Source organism: Podarcis melisellensis (assembly GCF_964234715.1).
Source record: "Podarcis melisellensis genome assembly, chromosome: 3".
In the NCBI taxonomy this organism is placed as follows: Eukaryota; Metazoa; Chordata; class Lepidosauria; order Squamata; family Lacertidae; genus Podarcis; species Podarcis melisellensis.
In genome coordinates, this window is record NC_138530.1 from 3,986,000 (window position 1) to 4,007,021 (window position 21,022).

At 45.5% G+C, this 21,022-nt stretch overlaps 1 protein-coding gene across 1 annotated transcript in view; it reads right to left on the reverse strand.

The window, feature by feature from the left end:
• Positions 1–21,022, reverse strand: part of ADCY3 (adenylate cyclase 3) — a 102,238-nt gene that overhangs the window by 36,677 nt on the left and 44,539 nt on the right. The window contains exons 4-7 of the mRNA XM_081903767.1: positions 15,271–15,401; positions 13,649–13,760; positions 9,271–9,398; positions 2,286–2,444 (exon numbers count right to left, since the gene is read on the reverse strand). Of these exons, the coding sequence (XP_081759893.1) occupies positions 2,286–2,444; positions 9,271–9,398; positions 13,649–13,760; positions 15,271–15,401 (530 nt within the window). The remainder of the gene's footprint in view (positions 1–2,285; positions 2,445–9,270; positions 9,399–13,648; positions 13,761–15,270; positions 15,402–21,022) is intronic.

The window sequence follows — 21,022 nt, forward strand, 5'->3', positions numbered from 1 at the left end:
CAGAATGGGGTGAGAGGTCTGGTCTTCCTGCTAAATACCTGAACCAGTAAAATGCTTAATATCCTGCATAATACCGTATTTTTTGCTCTATAAGACTCACTTTTTCCCTCCTAAAAAGTAAGAGGAAATGTGTGTGCGTCTTATGGAGCGAATGCAGGCTGTGCAGCTATCCCAGAAGCCAGAACAGCAAGAGGGATTGCTGCTTTCACTGCACAGTTGTTGTTCTGGCTTCAGAATATTTTTTTTCTTGTTTTCCTCCTCCAAAAACTAGGTGCGTCTTGTGGTCTGGTGTGGTCTTATAGAGCGAAAAATACGGTAATCCTTCCGACTCTGTGCTTTTAGCTTTGTGGGGTGGTTGCAGCAGGTAAATGAGAACTATAGCTTTCATTTGGCTATAGTTGTCCCCCCAAAAAGTCCCCCCTCCAAAAAAAAAAAGTCTGCTTGCAACAAGTTTTTGAGGTAGGTTAAGATGACTGGCCCAAGGTCACCCAGTGGATGTCATAGCTGGGGGTTTAAACCTGGGGGGTTTCTGCTGTCCAACCCACTAGACCACAATGGCTGTTAATGAAAAGAAACACGATTCTCTCTATATTTCCTATTTCTTTTGTCCTCTCTTCTTTCTCGCCTGCTGGAATGATTTCCATATATATATAGACCCAAACCCAGACCCTCTCCACAGATAAATTACAGACACCATCCAGTAGCCAAACCATGGTGGCACCTCCGGATGCTGCACCCCCCTGCAATCCCTACACAGATCTGGCTGACACAGGCCACAAAACCACAGCTCGCCCCTATACACGAAGCCAAGCCAGAGCACAACTAAGTGCAGTACAGCCATCTTCTCAGAAAAACTCTTCACAAAGTTCAAGAGGTCAAGACACAAAGACTTTAGCAACTAATCCACACCTAATGACCCACCTAAGTGGTACTCAGGATATCACTCAAGAAATCACTCAAGATATCCCTCAAGTAATTAAGGAACAAAAGAAGAAAAGGCACACTAGCCTGGGAACTTCCTCTCTGCCCAGAACATTGGAGGCTATACACCACACCCCCTCAACAGTATTTATAGGAACTCAAACACTGAGATCCTGCTCTGTTCCAGTAACAAGAAGCCGAAAGCACCAGCCTGAAGATGACGAGTGAGACCTCGTCGAAACGTCGCCTAGACACCCCAACTTTTACACGGGAAGACACCCGAGGACACCAAAACCTGCATATATATATATATATATATATATATATATATATAAATTTTCTGTTTCACAATTTAGAGTATTCATTTAAACAACCTTAAAATAGTTCCCTTCTTCTCTTTCCATGGTTCATTTTGCATGTCATAAATCCCTGCATATTTTACATAAACAAAACCACAGAGCCTAGGGCTTGCCAATCAGAAAGTCGGCAGTTCGAATCCCCGCGACGGGGTGAGCTCCTGTTGCTCGGTCCCTGCTCCTGCCAACCTAGCAGTTCGAAAGCACGTCAAAGTGCAAGTAGATAAATAGGTACCGCTCTGGCAGGAAGGTAAACGGCGTTTCTGTGCGCTGCTCTGGTTCGCCAGAAGCGGCTTAATCCTGCTGGCCACATGACCCGGAAAAACTGTCTGCGGACAAACGCCGGCTCCCTCGGCCAGTAAAGTGAGATAAGCGCCACAACCCCAGAGTCAACTTGGACTAGATTTAACATCCAGTGGTCCTCTACCTTTACCTTTAAACCATTTAGTATTCCATTATTACATCCATCAAAAAGTTATCTACACTGTTGAATTTTCTTAGTGCTGTCAACTTTTAAAAATATACACAATTTCCCCCCATATATTTAATAAACATTTTCCAATCTTTTTTAAATGTATGTTCTCCTTGTTCTCTTATTCTATATGTTAGGTCCACAAGCTGAGCATATTCCATCAGTTTAAGTTGCCATTCTTCTTTGGTTGGGACTTTGCTCGTTTTCCATTTTTGGGCTAGCAAAACACGGGCCGCAGTAGTGGCATACATAAATAACCTTTTCAGACACTTGGGGATTTCCGTCTGAATTATCTCCAACGAAAAGGACTCTGGTCGTTGTTGTTTTTTTGGAAAAGTGCTTTTAAACGTTTTTTTCAATTCATTATGAATAATTGTCTCCCAATACTCTTTTACCCTTTTACAAGTCCACCACATATGAAAGAACATACCCCTCAACCTCATTGCATCTCCAGCACTTATCTGATTCAGTCTTATACATTTTAGCAAGCCTAAGATGCTGGAATGGTTCAGGACATCGCCCCAGAAGCCTCTCACCCTGGGATGCCGCCGGCCTCCATCTTATTTGCCACCGTCACGTCTGTGGACCACACATCGTACTGCCAGCGCTTCTGGCCCAGGACCCCGCCCAGGACGGTGCCGCTGTGGACCCCCACGCGCATGTCCACGTCTGTTTTGGTCTTCTCTCGGACGTACCTGGGGAGGAAGGAGCCCGCGGTGACAACGAACACATAATTCAGTTCTTGAGAAACAAAAATCTGCCCCCAGCAGCTCACAGACAACCAGCGAGCATGTTGTATTACTTTATTGTTGTTAGCCGCCTTGAGCCCGGCTTCGGTTGGGAGGGCGGGATATAAATAAAATTTATACCTTATTATTATCTGTTTATCATTCCTTTAGCTGTTTCGCCTGTACACTTTTTTAAAAGTTTCAAAGGCAAGTTGCTTTAAATTGTTGTCAATATGCTTTTTATTAAAGATTTTCTTAGCTTACCAAAGTCCCCTATCCTATACCCTTTTAAAATGTGGGGGGTTTATTGGGGGGGTTGTTTTTATTTTGATTGTATATTTTGTGGATTCATATTTTGGTTTTGTTATGTGAACTGCCCTGAGACCTCCGGGTATAGGACAGTATATAAATTCAAATAATAATCATTAACAACAACACACTTTGTCTCTCTTTTCAGATCATGAAGTCCTTTGTACAGTTCTATTCAATATGACACTTTAAATGTTGTATAAAATATAAGGTATGGGGAGAAGAGAAGGGGGTGGCAAACTTGCCCTCTTTTCCATAGTGTATCTGCAAGGTTTGTGTGTCAGCATCACATGGATACGCTCTCTTTCTTTTCATTTATTAGCTTTCAGTGAGAGGGGTTAGGGGGCCCCAGGGCATGGTTAGTTGCCTTCAGCTGACTGCAGTGAGGCTTGTTTACGTGTGTGTTGCGGGAGGTAGGTTGACTGTTGGATCAAGTTAGCCATATTGATTTGTATGCTGTTGGTGTGTTCTTGTTGTCTTGGTTAATATGGTTATAATGCTGCAATCTGCTCTGGGACATTAGGGTGAAGGACAGCTGATAGGGATATAAACAGATAGATAGATAGATAGATAGATAGATAGATAGATAGATGGATAGATAGATAGATAGATAGATAGATGATAGATAGATAGATAGATAGATAGATAGATAGATAGATAGATAGATGATCGATAGATGATAGATAGATGATAGATGATAGATGATAGATAGATAGATAGATAGATAGATAGATAGATATAGATAGATAGATAGATGATAGATAGATAGATAGATGATAGATAGATGATAGATAGATAGATAGATACGTAGGTAGATAGGTAGGTAGGTAGGTAGGTAGATGATAGATAGATCGTTCTACCCAGACACTGAGGTCCAGCGCCAAGGACCTTCTGGCGGTTCCCTCACTGCGAGAAGCCAAGTTACAGGGAACCAGGCAGAGGGCCTTCTCAGTGATGGCACCCGCCCTGTGGAACGCCCTCCCACCAGATGTCAAAGAGAACAACAACTACCAGACTTTTAGAAGGCATCTGAAGGCAGCCCTGTTCAGGGAAGCTTTTAATGTTTGATGTATTACAGTGTTTTAATATTTTGTTGGAAGCTGCCCAGAGTGGCTGGGGAAGCTCAGCCAGATGGGCGGGGTAGAAATAATAAATTATTATTATAAATTATTACAGGTGATAGATGATAAATAGATAGATAGATACGTAAGTAGGTAGGTAGGTAAATATAAATGATAGATATAAATGATAGATAGTAGAATAGATAGATAGATAGATAGACAGACAGACAGACAGACAGACAGATAGATAGATATAGGGATGATAGATAGATGATAGATAGATAGATAGATAGATATAGATAGATAGATAGATTAGATAGATAGATAGATGATAGATAGATAGATAGATGATAGATAGATAGATAGATGATAGATAGATAGATAGATAGATAGATAGATAGATAGATAGATAGATAGATATAGAGATGATAGATAGATGATAGATAGATATAGAGATGATAGATAGATAGATAGATAGATAGATAGATAGATAGATAGATGATAGATAGATAGATAGATAGATAGATAGATAGATAGATATAGAGATGATAGATAGATGATAGATAGATAGATATAGAGATGATAGATAGATAGATAGATAGATAGATAGATAGATAGATAGATGATAGATAGATAGATAGATAGATAGATAGATAGATAGATGATAGATAGAGATAGATAGATAGATGATAGATAGATGATAGATAGATAGATAGATAGATAGATGATAGATAGATAGATAGATAGATAGATAGATAGATAGATAGATGATAGATATAGAGATGATAGATAGATGATAGATAGATATAGAGATGATAGATAGATTATAGATAGATATAGAGATGATAGATAGATAGATAGATGATATAGATAGATAGATAGATAGATAGATAGATAGATAGATGGATGGATAGATAGATGATAGATAGATAGATAGATAGATAGATAGATAGATAGATAGATAGATAGATAGATGATAGATGATAGATAGATAGATACATGATAGATAGATAGATAGATAGATAGATAGATAGATAGATAGAGATAGATATAGATAGATAGATAGATAGATAGATAGATAGATAGATAGATAGATGATAGATAGATATAGATAGATAGATGATAGATAGATGATAGATAGATGATAGATATAGATAGATAGAGATATAGATAGATATAGATAGATGATAGAAAGAAAGGTGATAGAGATAGATAGACAGTGATAGAGATAAGATAGATGATAAATAGATAGATATAGATAGATGATAGATAGATATAGATGAGAGAGTGATTAGACAGATAGATGATAGATAGATGATAGAGAAAGAGAGAGAGAGATAATGATGATTAGGAGAAGAAGAATCATTGCGCTTAATAGGAAAAACACACAAGCCTTGTGTTTGACTTTTAAAAAATGACTTTGAGCCAAAAGTTTGGAAACTTGCGCAGAAGGCCTGAAGAGGCACATCTAACTCATTCCCCCAAGAGGCAGGGATGGCCACAAATCCATGGAGGAGGAAAGGGATATGGATGGCTCCTAGCCAGGAGGGCTCTGCTGTTCCTCCACAACTGGAGGAAGCAAGGCTCCTGAAACCCAGTTGCTGGAAACCGCAGGAGGCAAGAGAGCTGCCACTGTGAGAACAGGATGCTGGACTCGATGGGCCAATGACTTGATCTACCAGGTTTATACTGTGTTCTTAAGAAGACATCTCTATTGTATTCTGGACAAGGGGTGTGAGATGTTGCCACCCAACATCAGATCTGAGTTTCCAAAAAACAGAGCTGAGCAGCCCACCACTCCTCTCTCCCTTCTTGCACGCCTGGAATTTAAACGACCGTCCCTTGTTTCTATAAACGAGCTACGAAGCCAGCTTTCACTGCTATCCCCTGGTAATTTTCCATAAACATTAAGAGCTTTCCGTCCCTGGGATCAAGTTTTGTTTTAGAAAAATGAGGAGGAATAATTAGCGGGAGAGGGAGATTGTTTAGTGATAAACTCTGTGGGTGGAAAGAAGATCTGTCGAGAAAGGTCTCCAGCTCATATAAAAGCTCACAGCTCAGAAGCAGCCAGGCGTTAATAAGAGGAGCCATTTTAGCCTGGAGGCAGCATTCCCTTCTGGACAAACTTGCCAATGTCTGGAGCCACATGCCAATGTCTGGAGCGAGAGACAAAAGTGGGTGGGGCGACAACTGCCATTTTTTCCCCTTAGGAGGCTAGTTTCTACTCTTACATTCACACATCCCTTTCTCTGCTCCCTCCAGGTGAGCAAGGGGCAGTGTGTGGCCTGGGGAGAGGGGCCTAGTGATTGTCCCAAGGGCCACGTAGAGAGCCCTGGAGAGTTGCATTTGGGCCCTCTATTTAGGAGAAGAACCACAAGGTGTGAGAATCCTGGCTTGAGTCAGGGAAGGAAGAATACTTGCTTAGTTCAAGGAAGGCAGGGAAGGGCAGGGAGGTGGCCCAAAGATCGAAACCCATCAGAGAAATATTACAGGCAAGTCCAAGCCTCTGGGAGATCCGTACACATCAGAGGAAGCAGCCAGAGAATTTGGGGCTGCAAATCTCTGATCCCACAGATTTCAGGAAAGAGCAAGAAAAGTGCCCCAGGAGAACCATCTTCACCAATGGATCTTTGTGGAAGGAAGGAAGGAAGGAAGGAAGGAAGGAAGGAAGGAAGGAAGGAAGGAAGGAAGGAAGGAAGGGAGGGTGAAATGATTCCTCCAAATCATAGAGCTGAAGGGACCACGAGGGTGTGGGATGTAATCCACTGGGAGCAGTCAAGTACAACATTCCTTGTTTTCCTAGAGTGGCATGCAAGGGAATGTTTGGTCCAGCCAGTTGAAACTTCCTGTTCCTCCTGGCCTGGAGCATCCTTCCTCTTGCATGTGACTAGTAGGTGGGCGTGACCTTTCTAGACCTGGTAAAAGGCAAAGTCACACTGCTACCTTCCTCTTTTTGACCTTCCTGTTCATTCTGCCTGCTTCCTGCATCACCTGGACTTTACTTCTGGCTCCCACAGCAGTTCCTGAGGTTATCTCCCATATGGGGTAGACCTATTTGTACATGTTTGTAACTTTAAGCCTAAAGCCTGCCTTCAGAGATCACACTGTGCTCTGCCTGATTGCAAGTAAAACTACTTTTTGTTACTTATGAATAGGACTGTGGTGTCTTTATTCTTTTAGGAGGATTCAAAAGGGGTCTTACCAGGAAGATTAGAACATAGCTCAATCTGGACCAGCCAGACTGAATTGTTTATTGCCTTAAGAAACTCACATGAGTTTGCAACCAGCTTTCTGCTGCGTAAGAAGGGGAATTCACTCTGCTAAGTGAAGAAACTTGCTAGTGCAAGTTAGGAAAGATATTACTAAACAATCTATCCTCTCCTACCACCTTCAACATTCCCACATAGGGTCATCTAGCCTCATGCTCTACCGGCTGAGCTATTGCAGGTTCATGACCTGTTTACTGAGCATTCATCCGGCTTTGCTTTCGCAAAGCTTAGGCAGAGGCTTTGTCAGGAGCTCGTCCTACACTTGAGTAGGACCCTGGCAGAGACACATGCCCGACTGGCATGTTCTCTCCCTCTTGGTCGATCATTCGAGAGCTTCAAACACTTTCTCCTGCCCGAACATCAAAGCGACCGATGCCAACAGACATCAGCACACTTAGGGATCCGCAGAGTCTTCGCAGTTTGCTTAACAACTCAGCATTTTGGCTAATCTACTTTATTTACATATAAACATACACGGAGCACTGCAACATGGCTCCCTCTCTCTCTAGCATCAGACAGCAAAGAGAAAAAGGACAATAGTCCCACTTGACGGAACACAGTAACACAAACATCCTGTCTCCATCACTTCCCACTCTGTGGAGTCAAAACATACACCGTCATGTGAAAGACCACAATCCCATGACTGCAATCATGGAGCAGGAATTCTAACAGATTATACCTGGTCTTTATTGAGCATTCATGCTGATGTGGTTATGGAGATAACCAAATGTCTGTAGGTCAGAGTCTGCTGGAAGCATCAAGGGCTTATAAGACAAAGATGTTACTTAAGTATCCTTGCCTTCTCAACACTTTTGCAGGGTATGTCCTTTGCCTTTCTGGCAGGAACAAGGATGTGCGTGGTTTTTAAAAACTACTCTTGGAATGTTTTGAACGTGTATCATTTGCACCATTATTGCATTTGTGTGTTTATTCCTGGGATCCACCTTGGGAACCCTTTGGGCTGGAAGACAGCATATAAATAAACATAACATAACAACATAACATGTTACAGATACAGATAGGTAGCCGTGTTGGTCTGCCATAGTCAAAACAAAAAAAATTCCTTCCAGTAGCACCTTAAAGACCAACTAAGTTAGTTCTTGGTATGAGCTTTCGTGTGCATGTATCTGAAGAAGTGTGCATGCACATGAAAGCTCATACCAAGAACTAACTTAGTTGGTCTTTAAGGTGCTACTGGAAGGAATTTTTTTGTTTTGAACATAACATGTGTTCATCTTGCATTCCACCTTGTGGGGTGGAATGTCAGACGTCTTCCGTTCATCCCACACTTTTCCCTGCACTTAGCCACCACTTTCCAAACAGTAAAAAAGCTTATTAAAAGAAAAGAAAGAAGTGGATTTGTTGGGATGGTGTGATAGAGCCTTCAAATGTGCTTTGATTGGGCCAGCCTAACATTCCAGCATGCCTCCGGATCCCACTCGTGAAGGAAGCCGTGGATGGAAAATGGCAAGAGTTAAGAGCCACAAAAATACTGGAACAGCAGGCAGGAATTGCTTACGAAATACCGTATTTTTTGCTCTATAAGACTCACTTTTCCCCTCCTAAAAAGTAAGGGGAAATGTGTGTGCGTCTTATGGAGCGAATGCAGGCTGCGCAGCTATCCCAGAAGCCAGAACAGCAAGAGGGATTGCTGCTTTCACTGCGCAGCGATCCCTCCTGCTGTTCTGGCTTCTGAGATTCAGAATATTTTTTTTTTCTTGTTTTCCTCCTCCAAAAACTAGGTGCGTCTTGTGGTCCGGTGCGTCTTATAGAGCGAAAAATGCGGTAGTTGAAGGATTATGCCAAAATGGCAAAAATGACCGGAAGAATCAGAAATCAGGAAGCCCAGAATTTTAAATAGGAATGGGTAAAATTCACAATTTACCTTAAAAACCATTGTAAACAGTTAAAATCGTTAGTAGGATTTGAATAACGCTTGTAGTTTAATGATGAACTTTGGATATAATGGAGATGTGAACGATTCCGACTATTATTATAAAAGATGCAGGAGGAAAAGATTAATAATAGGACCCACAAAGTGGAGGAGAGAAGTCCAGGGGATTCTTCGGGATCTTGTTTTTATGATGTATGTTTGTGATTGTAAAATGTTAATTTGAAAACCAGATAAATAAATGTATTCATAGGAACGCTTACGAAATTGCATCCACCATAGCAAGGCCCATCAGGATAGAACAGACGGCGTGGTCCTCCCGGTAATCAGGCAGACCGCAGATGCAGTAGTAGCAGTCTCCCAGGATCTTGATACGCAGCTGGTGGTATTTCTGGAAGAGCAGGAAAGGGAAAAGGAAAAGGAAATGAAGTAATTCCAACAGTGGAGGGTTGCCAGGACATAATGTAGAAATCTGCCTCATGGAAAGCGTAATGCTGGTGGTCAACAAAAGAGGTTTAAAGGTGTCATGGGCTTTGAAGACACTCGAACTCAGGACGCAAGGGAGAAACATGCCAAGAGGAAGGCACACTTGGCAAACCCTCACCGTGATCAACTCCCGCCCGGAAACCTATGTCCCCACTGTGGAAGGATGCATAGCTGTCAACTTACAGATTTGAAAATAAGGGATCAGCAGCCAAAATAAGGGATTTTCAGAGCACAGGTATGTTCACCTTCTGAGCCCCTCCAAGCTAAAGGCAGGAAGCCTAGCCAGCAGCCAAACAAAGCCTCAAGAGGTGGTTCCCACAGCGCAGCAACCCGGCAAAGGGGATGCAGCAAGGAAAACCACCATCACCTCTCTGCTGGGAAGCGCTGAGCAAAGGCGAGTCCCCAGGCAATGCGGCCGATTTGATCGGCACAAGGCAAGCTCCACCCCCCAGGCATTCTTAGACTCCTTATTGGGTGAGCAACATAGCCAAGCAACACAGTTGGAGCCTCCTTCCTCCCTGGCTGGCAGGGAGGGAGGGAGAGGAGCTGCTTCCTTTGAAACCCAGGAAATTTAAGGGACATCATCAATAAGGGACAGCAGTGGGACACGGGGCTTGACAGCTATGCTCTGTTTAGTTAAATAGAAGCTGTTTCTCTTCTCCGAGTTGCATTCACAAATCTTACCAAACCACCTCTGTTTATTTCCCAATGGAACAAGGCCTTAATTAAATAACAGAGGACGGTAACCATGAAAATTTGCAAGAGTAATTAAAAAAAGAAGCAATTTCCCAAGCAGATATTGGTAGTATGAAAGGATTATCACGTGAGTTTAAAGAGGATTAAAATGATCATCCATAGAACTGCTCCCAGGCAGACAAAGGAGGAGTTTTGCTCCAGTGTTTATTGATGGATTATTCTTCTCTGCCACAAAAACGTGGATTTTAAACAGCTAGCATTATAACAGGTCATAATAATTCAGCCCTTCTTTATTGTAAGACCAGCAGGCTCCTCCCCAGCCCTGCTTGGGAATCCTAAAAAAAAAACAAAAAAAACAGTGCTGTTCAAAGTTCAGTCCACCATCTTGATTCAAGATGGCAGCCAACTGTATCCAAATATAGACAAACACATGCCCCCTTGGTCCCAGGAACCGTATTTCTATGGTTGCAAGTTGTTTTAAGTTGCCTTAATACAAGAAATAAATACATAGCTAAATAAAAGCAAAATTTGGTTACGACATCTTAAGAGGTGTCGCAACGCATAGCGAAGAAATGAACTAGTTTGCAAAATATACAGCAGACTCGCAGAGAGCATCCAGCATTGCCTGTGAATTCTTAGAAACAAAAAAATACTGAGGTTTATACATTTATTTGTCTGCTTCTTAATGGGGGGGAAATACGTATTTTATAGGGCTGTGCCTAGCCTGCCAGTTCCAGGGCGAACCCTGGGAGGTAACTTATACTGGGAGCAACTGAGCAAAGGTGACTGAGCAGGGATTTGAAATCTATTGTCCTCGGGTCCTTGTCCAGTGTTCTCGCTCCGCCATCAGAGCCAGTGTGAATACCAGTAGTTACTGGGAGGAATCACAGATGGGGAGGGCGCTGTCTCTCCCAGGTCCTGCATATGGGCTTCTCGTGGGGGCACCTGGTTGGAGACGGTGAGAAAGGAGTCTGGACTGGATGGGCCTTTGGCCTGATCCAGTCCCAGATTTACATACAGTCATACCTCGGCTTACAGACGCTTCAGGTTGTGTTTTTTCGGGTTACGGACACGCCGAAACCCGGAAGTACCGGAAACAGTTACTTCCGGGTTTTGGCAATCACACATGCACAGAAGCGCCAAATCGCAACCCGCGCATGCGCAGATGCGGCTTGCGAACCTGCATCCCGCACAGATCACGTTCGCAACCCGAGCGTCCACTGTACAGTCATACCTTGGGTTGAATACGCTTTGAGTTGAGTGCGTTCGAGGTGCGTTCTGCGGCAACCTGGAAGTAACGGAGCGTGTTACTTCCGGGTTTTGCAGCTTGTGCATGCGCAGATGCTCAAAATGACGTCACGCACATGCGCAGAAGCGGCGGGAAAAAACCTGGATGTACATTCCCAAAATATAAGATAAAAAACAAATAAAATAAAACCTACCTACAGCAACAGTGTTTTGTGTTGTGTAGGCTCCTATGATGTAAGTCATGGGCCCCGCCTGCTAGCCTGCTCCCTAAAATACCACTGGTTCGCTCATTTCTATATATAGGGTGCCTACATTCTGCATGGACTGGTTGCACAACAACATGTGCAAATGGCTTTAGATACCCATTAGGTCCATAAATTACCGTATTGCATATATTCAACACAAAAAGAGTGACAATTTGTTGTTGACAAAGGACAGATGGACATATAAAGGGCCCCATTATCTTCACTACCCTACAGCTCATCAAACCTAAATCCAGCCCTGGCCTGATCCAACAGCCATGCTCATCTTATGCTTCGACTCTGCCACACTAGCTTCCCCCGTGCTCCAGAGCAGTGCCCAGCTTTTTGCAAGCACAGAGTTAGGGGGTCTCCCAAAGGTCATCCAATCCAGCCCTCTGCCAACGCTGGAAATTCAGCGTCCGTCCCTGATTGGTGGCCATCCAGCCTCTTCTTAAAACTCTTTAATCAAGGCAAAACACACACACACATACCACAATTTCCAAGGCAGTTGTGTTCCACTGATGAAAAGCAAATCCAACCCCCCCCCTCGCCGCCGCCCTCTCAGGAAACTCTTCTTAATCTCTTGTTGAAATCTCTTGTTCCTGAAGAGAGTGGCTAAAGCTGAATTAGAACAGAGGATAATGTGTCCCTGGGCTTCGTAAATAGGTTTTATATTCTGATATTCCAGGAAACGCAGCTATATAAAGGTATCAGTTTACCAGGAGATGAGTCTCTCGGTCCCTGAGCGCTGTTGATCTCATGTTCTGGAGCGCTTTTCTGAGAACGCCCACAAGGCCAAGAAAACAAGGTGGCAGAACTCAGCGCTGCTCGGGCAATTGTGCATAGCTGTCAAGCGTCCCTTATTTGGAGGGACAGTCCCTTATCCCAGCGCCATGTCCCGCTGCTGTCCCTTATTGATGGATGTCCCTTAAATTTCCCGGGTTTCAAAGGAAGCACCTCCTCTCCCTCCCTCCCTGCCGGCCAGGGAGGAGGAAGGCTCCAACTGTGTTGCTTGGCTGCCCGGCCCGCCCCCCTCCGGCCTCCTCTCACCAGCCTCGGACCCCAGGAATCCCTCCCCGCCGGGACTGGTGGGAGCCTCGGGCCCTTCCGCCGCCATCCTCCTCACAGCCGCCGAACTGAGCGTCTCTGCCTGGGGCCTCCCCTCTGCCCATCACCGCTGCTCCCACTCCCGCTAGGCTGTGCTGCGGCTGTGCCGCCGAAGGATCCGAATGAGATGGGCAGCCGGGCATGGCCTATGAATTGCTGAGGAGCCTTGAGAGGAGAGCGAGGGCAACCATAGAGAAAGCAGTTCAGAGAGAGGAGGGAGAGGAGGAGGCGGAGGTGCGGGCAGGTGTTCCAAGGGCTACAAGGGAAGGACCGAAAGCGCTTCTCCCATAGATTAGTAGTGGTAGACTAGCATAGATGGTCTGATCTGTGGGTTTACTTCAGGCGCTATTCCCCCCCTTCCTCCCGCCCCGCCTGATGGAACTGAGAGCTGCAGATGGAGCACGAGAGAAAAGATACAGAACTGCAGCAGCATCTTCGTAGCTTGGACTTCGTTTTGCGCGGAAAGTGGTTGCTGCTTGTAGTTATTTAATTGCAGTGTTTCATCAGCTGGTGTCTTGAGCAGCAACCTCTGGAAACGAAGGGCTAAAAACCGGTGCTGCTCTCCAAAATTATCTGGTCCCTTTTAACTGGTTGACTAAAATCCCTTATTTTGGCTTCTGGTCTCTTATTTTCAAGGCTGCTGGTCCCTTATTTTCAAATCTGTAAGTTGACAGCTATGCAATTGTGTCCCTCCTGTTCCTGGCCTCTGGCGCCGCACAGGAGAAGGAATTGTACACACAAAGCGGTGCATAACTGGAACAAGGACTGTTCCCTTGACACACCATCCCCAACTCAAACCAGTCCGGCCAGTATCCTAGAGGGCAAATCCTGAAGGAACGTACGGTCTGCCGAGGAAACTTACCGCAGCTAATTTGTCGAAGCGAGCGAAGAGCTCATTCAGAAGCTTCACCAATTCCTGGGCGCTGCAGTAGGACGAAAGCTGCGTGAAACCCACAATGTCCGCAAAGAGGATGCTGTGAAACAAAAGGACAAAAGGAGATTAGGTTGGCAGGTCACGCAAATGGCTCCTGTAGCAAGAAGCTCCTGTACAAAGTCGTGGGCCAACTAGATTCCTCCAAAAATTGACTTTTTCGGCCTGGTGATTCTACTATTTACGGGACCGCCTCTCCTGGTATGCCCTGCAGAGCACCTTAAGGTCCATGAATAACCATCGTTTAGAGGTCCCGGGCCCTAAGGAAGTCAGACTATCCTCCACCAGGGCCAGGGCCTTCTCAGTGATGGCTCTCACCTGGTGGAACGCTCTATCCCATGAGCCTCGGGCCCTTCAGGATTTAACCTCCTTCCGTCGGGCCTCTAAGACAGAGCTATTCCGCCTGACCTTTAATTTGAATTCAGCCTGATCTTTTATTTCCCTTCTCTTCCCTCCCCCTCCGCTTTTATGAAAATCACCCACAGACCCCACAGCTAATTCTCCCCTGGCCTCCTCACTGGTCCAAATAGGACTAACTTAGCCAGCTAGCCCTGGTGATTATCTATTGTTTATTAGATGGATTTCTGAATTTTGAATTTTATTGTTATTCATGTTTTTATACTGCATTTTATGCTGCTTTTACAATTAAGTGTTTAAAAATTGTTGTTAGCCACCCTGAGCTCGGTTTTTGAACCGGGAAGGGTGGGGTATAAATAAATTATTATTATTATTATTATTATTATTATTATTATTATTATTATTATTATTACTGAAACCTTAATCAGATCTCATGTTGGCTTTGTTGATATTTTGCTTACTGGTCTGCCTGTGGGAATTCCTTGCATATGACCGCAATGCCTGGAGACAAGCAGTCAGGTCGTGTGTCCGTAGCAGTGACCAGAGAAGGAAAGACCACTGGGAGGAACACTCAGAGAAAAAATGTCACGGTATGTCTGGAGTAGCACCACTGGACGCCTTCATCTACCCCGGCTGCAACAAAACATGTCTCTCTCACATCAGTCTCTACAGATGTCTCGCAAGACAGACAGGTGCCAACTTCTGGCCTGCCTGTATCTCAGCTTAAGGCTACTATTTTACATCTCACCCAGCTTGCGTGAAGTTTCCTCAGTTCCTTTCCAAGTCCCCTCTCCTCTTTGTCTCAACACTTCTAAATTGTGAGACTACTTGTTTTATTTATGTACAGCACCAACAATATTTCAGATATTTCAATATTTCTTGCAATGTAAGCCCTCTTTTTGGAGGCGCTTTTCCTGGGGAATGCTCTGGGGGAGGCAGTGAACCTACTCAGACGGAGAGCTTTAAAGTGTGGAGGTGCACTTGGAAAGCACAGCACAAAATGAAGTTTGGATTAGCCTTTAATCTCAGTTCCCTAGCTGCAAATCTTGTGCCTCCTTCATTCGCTGAGCTCTGGGCAAAAGGCTCCCCTCTGTGTCTCCTTGAGAAGCAAAACCTGCCTCGGCACCAGGCAGGGCCTTCTCGGTAGTGGCACCTCGCATGTGGAACTCCCTGCAAAAGGAAGTCCCGCTGCTTACCTGACATTCTCATGGCGGTACATGTACATGGTGTTAAACTGCTGCATCTCCTTCTGGCTGGCATCCTTCTTCATATCCTTGAGCATCTCGTCAGCTACGTGCCTGGGCAAAATCGACAGCATCAGGCCTTCCTGAGGCGGGGACACAAAGAAGGGGAATGTGAGAAGGCTGGGTAAGACTTATTCATCTGCAAGACCACCCTGGAATTACAATCAATTAATATCGGGATTGCAATGACAAACTTAGACAGCATCTTAAAAAGCAGGGACATCACCTTACCAACAAAGGCCTGTATAGTTAAAGCCATGGTTTTCCCAGCAGTGATGTATGGAAGTGAGAGCTGGACCATCAAGAAGGCTGATTGCCCAAGAATTGATGCTTTTGAATTATGGTGCTGGAGGAGACTCTTGAGAGTCCCATGGACTGCAAGAAGATCAAACCTATCCATTCTGAAGGAAATCAGCCCTGAGGGCTCACTGGAAGGACAGATCCTGAAGCTGAGGCTCCAAGACTCCATGAATTTCAACAGGGAGAAATGTAAAGTATTGCACTTGGGCAAAAAAAATGAGAGGCACAAATACAAGATGGGTGACACCTGGCTTGAGAGCAGTACATGTGAAAAGGATCTAGGAGTCTTGGTTGACCACAAACTTGACATGAGCCAACACTGTGACGCAGCAGCTAAAAAAGCCAATGCAATTCTGGGCTGCATCAATAGGAGTATAGCATCTAGATCAAGGGAAGTAATAGTGCCACTGTATTCTGCTCTGGTCAGACCTCACCAGGAGTACTGTGTCCAGGAACGGCTAAGGGAGCTGGGCATGTTTAGCCTGGAGAAGAGGAGGTTAAGGGGTGATATGATAGCCATGTTCAAATATATAAAAGGATGTCACATAGAGGAGGGAGAAAAGTTGTTTTCTGCTGCTCCAGAGAAGCGGACACGGAGCAATGGTTCCAAACTACAAGAAAGAAGATTCCACCTAAACATTAGGAAGAACTTCCTGACAGTAAGAGCTGTTTGACAGTGGAATTTAATGCCAAGGAGTGTGGTGGAGTCTCCTTCTTTGGAGGTCTTTAAGCAGAGGCTTGACAACCATATGTCAGGAGTGCTCTGATGGTGTTTCCTGCTTGGCAGGGGGTTGGACTCGATGGCCTTTGTGGTCTCTTCCAACTCTATGATTCTATAAGACTTTGGCCACCTCATGAGAAGAGAAGACTCCCTGGAAAAGACCCTGATGTTGGGAAAGATGGAGGGCACAAGGAGAAGGGGACGACAGAGGATGAGATGGTGGGACCTGACTACATGTTTCCAGGCGGTCGTCTGCATGGGATTCCCGCACGGCGGAGTTGATGTTACTATATTATACTACGCTGAAATGTTTAAATGTTTCTTTGATTGTCCTTGAATCTTCCTGCTGCACTTGCCACCCTCTCCTGCCGCACCAATAATAATAATAATTAGTAGTAGTAGTAGTAGTAATAATAATAATAATAATAATAATAATAATTTATTATTTATACTCTGGGCTGCCACTCTGGGCAGCTTCCAACAAAATATTAAAATACAGTTATGCATCAAACATCAAGAACTTCCCTGAACAGGGCTGCCTTCAGATGTCTTCTAAAAGTTAGATAGTTGTTTATTCTTTTGACATCTGATGGAAGGGCATTCCACAGGGCGGGTGCCACTACCGAGAAGGCCCTCTGCCTGGTTCCCTGTAACTTGGCTTCTTGCAGCGAGGGAACCACCAGAAGGCCCTTGGAGCTGGACCTCAGTGTCCGGGCAGAACGATGGGGGTGGAGACGCTCCTTCAGGTATACAGGACCGAGGCCGTTTAGGGCTCTAAAGGTCAGCACCAACACTTTGAATCGTGCTTGGAAACCAGCGTGGCTCTTGGTTCTTTATCTTGAAACTGGACCAACTCCTTCATGGAGAGCCAGCCTAGTGGTGTCCTCTAGAAGTTCAGGACTGCATTTCTCATCAGCCCCAACCAGTAGAGCTGTACAATTCAGGGACTGAGAGGAGCTGGACTCCAAAATGCCCAGACAGCACCAGGTTGGCCAAGGCTGGAAATTTCATTCTAAGGTTTTCTACACGCCTATGCTGAGCAGAGACCAGTGGAAAAATGACCGCTGGGAGTAACACAGAGAGAAGAAATGTCACGGCGAACCTGCGTCAGAACAACCAGACGCCTTCTTCTGCCCCGGCTTCAACAAAACATGTCTCTCCCGCATCGGCCTCCACAGCCACAGCAGGCGCTGCAACCTTCCAACAGTTTGGCTTCACCCACAAAGGCGCCCTCCTCCCTTTGTCTCCCAAGACAGACAGATGCCAACAACAGTATCAAAAAAATGGTTTTTTAAATTTGCAGAATGTGTCGCTGCATTGTTTTGCACCTTCCAGATGCCCCACAAACGTATGATAAAGTAGTTGTGTTCTGTGTTCTAAATCAAGCACCGCTAGGAGTTGTTTCATTTTGTTTTCCGATGTGTTTCTTATCAATAAAACATCTGCTGTGGCGCAAACCATTGTTTATTCCGAAAGTGTGGCACCAAGAAAAATGTTTGAGAACCATTGCTTTAGTACCTGGAGGGCAGGCTGAGCTGGAACGCCCCGCCACCACCCTGCCCAGATGTATTCTATTTCTGTTTAAATTACAGCAACCTTTCCTCAATTTCCACCTGTGCCTATAAATCAGTATGCACACATTTTATATGCAAACCTATCCTTCTTTTGATCTCTTTCTTGCTGGTCCCCAAGTGGCCACTTTAGGGCACCTGCTACCCTCCAAAGGCCTCAATGTGCTAGTGCACACCCCAGACGGTGTTTACAACATTTCCTTTGGAAATGAGACATTATTACTGCCACTCTCCTCTTCCCCTCCTCTGTGCAAAATCTTCTTCCTATTCTTGTGTTCTTAGACACCACCTGTACACCCCCCCAGCAGAATGCAACCGCCGCATTTCGGAGCGTCACGACGCGCTGTCAGGCCCTGGCATAAATGTGCCGGCAGCTTCCCTCCGGTGGCACTTAACAGCACAAAGAACGATGATTGTTCCATGAACACACCATCACCTTCTTACAGGAGCAATTCCTTAGACAGGTTGGCCAAACGCAGCGAGGACCAGGGCTGTACCTTGAGCATAACGAATCATACAAACACAGCGAGCTGCCATAGGGCCCACACAGACTTGCCCACAAAATCCACAATTTTACTCAATCAATTTGTCCCCTAGCAGTCCATTCCCGGGGGCGATTTTAACCCAAGTTTTCGCACCCATTCTCCCCAGTTGCTTTTTCAAGCAACCATGCTTCTAGTTCCACATAAAAAAACCCACTTTTTTTAAAAAAAAAACAGAAGACAACGGTGTCCATGGAAAGCTGGTAGGAGAGCTTTTAAAGCAGAGCAGCTGTCCTTTTCAGATTTTCCAAGCATAAGAAAACTCTGGATTTAGTAGGGAGAAAGTTTGGGACAGCAGCTGTTTCCGGTGGACATTGTATGAACAATCACAGACCCTCCATGTGCTCCTATTTTCCGGGGAGAGTCCTGGATTTACAGAAGCTGTCCCAGATTCTGATTCGCCCCGGAATGTCCTGCTTTTCCTTAGGATGTCCCTAAGGTGTGTGTGGTTTTGGAGCTGCACAGTCAGGGGGAAACCAATGCTGTCCAGGGTTGTCAAGACTGTGGAGAGAATAATTGGGTGCACTCTTCCCACCTTGGGTCAAATCTACGCTTCCAGGTGCCATAAGAAAGCTGCAGAGATAGCGCAGGATAGTGTGCACCCCGGAAATGATCTCTTTCAGCTTTTGCCTTCTGGAAGAAGGTCCAGGGTTATAAAGACTAGGACTAGCCGCCTGAGATTCAAATGCAATTTTGGTTTTAAATGCAGTGTAAGGTAGTCTCTATGGGAGTATATTGTATTTAATTATGGGGTATCAGAGTTTTTAGGGGGCTAACCAGCCTGGGATAGCTGGGATAGCAGGCTTGTTGGTTTTTGAATGTCTGATGTAGATTTTTTCAGTATCGTTCTGTATGGGACAGTGACAATAAAATTGTCGTATTGTATAGTATCGTATCGTATTTTCATCCGAGAAATGTTGGAGGGTACAGAGTTATGCAACCTGCTAAGCCAAGGAGATTAATAACAATACAACCTTGAGAAGACACCTGAAGGCAGCCCTGTCTAGGGAAGTTTTTTTTCATGTTTCATGTTTTACTATGTCTTTATATATGTTGGAAGCCACCCAGAGGGTCTGGGGCAACCCAGTCAGATTGGCAGGGTCTAAAGATGATGATGATGGAATAGCAGATCCCTCTTTTCAGTTGGATAAATGTTGGCGGGTATGCAAAGGGGCATTAAAGGATGCACAAGGGGTTCATGTTCGACATTAAGCAGTGCACAGAGCCAAAAACCACAGGAGGGGAGAGTTGCTCTTGTGCTCAAATCCTGCTTGCTGGTTTTGCATTGGAGCATCCAGTTGGGCACTGTGGGAACAGGATGCTGGAGCAGGTGGACCACTGGCCTGATCCAGCTAAAGGCTCTCCTTATGTGGATGGGCAGGAGGGCCAGCCATGGGTCTCTCCAGCCTTGTACGGTCTACACCAGCCTTTGCCAACCTGGTTGTGATGGCCTGGGACTCGGGCCCGGACTCAGAACCAGAGGAGTCTCAATCTGCACCAGATCCTTTTCTTCAGGCATCATCTGAACCAAGTCTGGGGCTTGATCCTGAAGAGCCCCAGTCTGCACAGGTTCCCCTGCAACAAACACCAGCTGGGACGAGTCAGGGGCCTGAGCCTGCCCTGGCTCCAGATGCGAGGATTCCCTCGTTGCCTCCAGCTGGGCCATCACTTACAGCTGCTCCACTACCGGTTGGGTCAGGGGAGGCTGAGGCGGCCTCTGGGTCTAGTAACCCACCGACGTCTCCCGAGCTGCAGAGACTGAGGTCTGAGAGAAGGAGAGACCTGAGTACTCGCAGGAGGAGTGCTCGCCTTCGGGCGAGACAGGGAGGTGAGTCGCCGGGGGATCAGGACCGGCCGTTACCCGACAGAGATAAAAGGCTGTTGGACCCCGCCCCAGGTTGCGGGAGCAATGTTGCTGTTTGCCAGAACCTGCCTGTGATCCTGTGCCTGACTTTGCCTGGTTTCCTGCCTCGTGTCCTGCCTTGGCCCTGTCAAACTGACTCCTCGCGGAACCCTTGGATTTGGGACCGGACCTGGACCGCATGGCTCGGGTTACCCCCGGGCCCAGCACACTAGTGCCCTCCAGATGTTTTGAAGCACAACTCCCATCAGCCACAGCCAGCTGACTACAGCCAGGAGTCCAAAACATCTGGAATGCAAACAGGTTGGCAAAGGCTGGATGTAAAGAGCTGCCCACCTCCCCAAAACCCACATGGCAGGCTGCCCACCTCTTGCCCCTTTCAAGCCAGCTAGCTGCAGTTGTCTGAATCAGTCCCAAAATACATCAGGGAGATCCCCAGCTAGCTCTCACAGCCTGTACATTCCTTTTTTTGGCTTTTTCTAACAATACAGAAGCAAGTGACTAAATATAATACACATCACACAGCCCTTCTCATAGCTGCCGATCGGATATTTTGACAGGCTCAACCCATCCTGTGCAAACTTGAGAAAAACCAACTCTCCGTAAAGAGTGAGTTATCCCTGCAATTCAAAAGGTGGTACAGTGGTACCTCGGGTTAAGAACTTAATTCGTTCTGGAGGTCCATTCTTAACCTGAAACTGTTCTTAAC